General features: G+C 52.3%; 1 protein-coding gene across 1 annotated transcript; it reads left to right on the plus strand.

Annotated features, from left to right (window-relative positions):
- The first annotated feature begins 373 nt into the window (after window positions 1-373).
- Window positions 374-2404, plus strand: sox11b (SRY-box transcription factor 11b). Its single transcript, XM_085432729.1, has one exon. It carries the CDS (start codon window positions 560-562, stop codon window positions 1814-1816), a length of 1257 nt encoding a protein of 418 aa, XP_085288855.1. The 5' UTR covers window positions 374-559; the 3' UTR covers window positions 1817-2404.
- Window positions 2405-3201: the final 797 nt, after the last annotated feature.

A 3201-nucleotide genomic window follows, 5' to 3' on the forward strand; every position in this document is an offset into this window, starting at 1 on the left:
GTTACCTGAGCGCTGAGCTTTTCACTCATTTAATATCAGAAACACATGAGATCCAGCTGTGATTGTTATTAAACAGTGAAATAAACCAGGCTTTATTCAATATGTAAGTGACCACCAGTTTGTTCACACTGAACCATCTCTCATACACACACACACACACACACACACACACACACACACACACAATGGGAATATTTCTCTTTTGTCGATAGAGAGCCGCAACCATTGATTACTTTCACTGATTGATCTATTGAGAATGATTTGGAGTAACGGCCTGAGGCGGGTGAGCTAACACGCTGGGGAGGAGCTCTACACTGTGACTCGCTGAGGGAGAAGCGGAGGCGGGAAGGTGTTCTTGCAAAACAACGCTGATTGGTTGAGGGCGGGAACGACTTCTACTTCGGTTAAAAAGACGCCGGTTTGAGAGCTCGCGCACGAAATGCATTAAGCGTGACTGAGGGGCGCGAGTACAGACAAACTGAGAAACTGAAGGAAACCGCGGGAACATCAGCGGGATCAGCCGGTCCGGCCCGGTGGCTTTCAGGGATTATTTCAGACGATGGGTCTGCACAAGGAGCCCACTGAGGCGAGGCTCACCGCCGGCTACCGTGAAGCAGCTGCCCCGGAGCGGAGCCGGACGGTGGGGGCCTGTGCCGGCAGCCCCTCGCCGCAGAAACCGGAGCGGCGTAAGACCGCCTCGGGCCACATCAAACGGCCCATGAATGCCTTCATGGTGTGGTCTAAAATCGAGCGGAGGAAGATCATGGAGCAGTCTCCGGACATGCACAACGCCGAGATCTCCAAGTGGCTCGGGAAGCGTTGGAAAATGTTAACCGACAACGAGAAGGTTCCGTTCATCCGGGAAGCGGAGCGCCTCCGGCTGCAGCACATGGCCGACTACCCTAACTACAAGTACCGGCCCAAGAAGAAGCCCCGGACCGAGGGGAGGTCGGCCGGTCAGTACCAGGAGAGAAACGACACACCGTCTCACAAGACCCCTGCTGCGGCGAAGAAGTTCCCCCGAGCCGGCAAGTCGGTGGGCGGGGCCGTCAAAGCGGGCAGTCTCCCCCCGCAAGACCAGCAGACGGACTCCCGCCACCAGCGGAAACCACAGGACCGAGATAACCCACACCAGCAACTAAACTCCCGGTACCAGCTGAAACACCAGCAGCCGGACCCCGAGTACCAGCTACTGAACCCCCGCTATCAGCTCAGCGCCCGGCAGACGGATCACCGGTTACGGTACGTGCCGAGCGCTATTACACTCAGCAAACGTGACTATACGGACAGCGAGGAGGAGGACAATGACGACTCATCCTCATCATCCTCAGAGGAGGAGGAGGAAGAAGAGCTGCCCTGCTACAGTATCACCAAGCTGCCCCCCCGGGATTCCGCTGTGGGACCCAGCACGCTCCCGTCCTCTGGCCGTCTCTACTTCAGCTTCACACGGCATAGCACGCCGGTCCACCCCGCCTCCCTCTCCCCAGCTTCCCCCTCCCGCTCCGTCTGCACCTCCGCCTCCTCCTGCTGCGGGGAAGACCTGGATGACCTCCCCGTGGAGCCGCTGGATTTCACCTCCAACTTCCTGGGCGGCCTGCAGTCCTGCTCTGACCCGTGGAACTCGTCGTCTAGCTCGGCCTCGGGGAGCTTGAGCCTGTCGCTTGTGGATAAGGACCTGGACGCCTGCGGATGCACGGAGGGGGGCAGCCTCGGGTCCCACTTCGAGTTCCCGGACTACTGCACGCCGGAGCTGAGCGAGATGATTGCCGCTGACTGGCTGAAGGCCGACTTCACGGACCTGGTGTTTACCTGCTAGTCTGACCCTTCACCCCCGTTCGAGCTCCGGTCAGGGAGCGGGGTGTCGCGGCTGCTGCTGCACGGGCTCCAAGCGCTGTGGCCGGCTGCGTTCTGGCGTGGACTTGGTGCTCGTGAGCAGATGAACCGATAGGCTTTTATGGACTCGTTTCTGCCGCTCGGGTCGGACCCGGACGACACCGACTGACTTTTTTTTTTTTCCCGTTCAGGTGTGGATATTTGTGATATTACCGAACCGAGCATACCTCATCTTTTTAAGGAAACTAGATTAAATATTTTCAAGCCTATTTTTGTACAGTCAAAGGGAATGTCAGACTCTTCCACTGGTCTCCTATGTGAGGGTTCAAACCCGTGTGGCCTGCCTTGCTTTACTCCCTTGTTTTACTGGTTACACACATTCAGGCCTGTCTGTACCTACTGGTGTGTAAAAAGGTTTGAGGGAAACAAGAAGTTTGTTGCTTTTTCATGCTGTTGTTTGCTCATTATTTTTGGTGCAATATGAAGGAAAAAAGGGAAATCCAAAAACCAGTGATTCTGTGCGTTATGATGGAGTGTGTATGTGAAGCTGAATAAATCAGCTGCAAACTGATCAGCGCCTCTGTCTCATTATTGATCTTCCTGGGATCTGATTGGCTCCTTTAAGAGCCCTGCTGCTTTATTAAACCTTCCATCAGTTTGTAATGTTCATGTTTTTGACTGTTGGTTAGGTCAAACTCCGTTTTCAGTCCACGTCGGGCAGATTTGTGCAAAATGAGCTGCTGCTGTGGACAGACGCGAAGTCATCGATGGTTACAGCCTCGTACGGTGAACACAATTTGTGTCACAGACACAATGAGAGGCCATAGCAACATTTGGACTTTTTTTCTCTAAATGATCAGTAACTTAATTTTTAATTCATGCTGTGATCATTTAGAATTTCTTGAGATTTAAATTTTTAATCACACGATAGAGAGAGAGATATCTATATATAGATTCTTCCATATGTTTCAGCTGGACAGCATAATTGCACCTGAGACATCTGAAGCCTGTCTGTGTAAGTGAAACTTTATTTTTTTCACGTCTGGTGTTTCTGAGGCTGTTTGCAGGCATGCATCACATTAAATGAGATTAAGCTTCCACACTTTGATGACCCCAGTGATGTCTGACCTCTTCTGGCGTTTCCAGAGTGTGAACTAGTCCTCCCAGTTTATCAGAGCAAGGCAGAGCAGGGCATGATGTTTTCAGTGGTCACATGACTCATGTTAACAATCAGTGGACTTCAAAACTGATCATGAAAGAGTCAAGAAGTTAAGATTTTTAAGGAGTCAGAAAAGAGAAAGTGACATCATCGGAGGCACTGTGAGGGTTTTTCCTCACGCAGCTTTAAAAACAGGACCTTCTCTGACC

This window comes from Copadichromis virginalis, linkage group LG15 (assembly GCF_057382275.1).
Source record: "Copadichromis virginalis isolate Kocher_CV1m ecotype Utaka linkage group LG15, C_Virginalis_male_GT1.1, whole genome shotgun sequence".
Classification (NCBI taxonomy): domain Eukaryota; kingdom Metazoa; phylum Chordata; class Actinopteri; order Cichliformes; family Cichlidae; genus Copadichromis; species Copadichromis virginalis.

Coding starts and splice junctions, on each gene's coding strand:
- sox11b (XM_085432729.1), top strand. CDS start 560: ATGGGTCTGCACAAGGAGCCCACTGAGGCGAGGCTCACCGCCGGCTAC.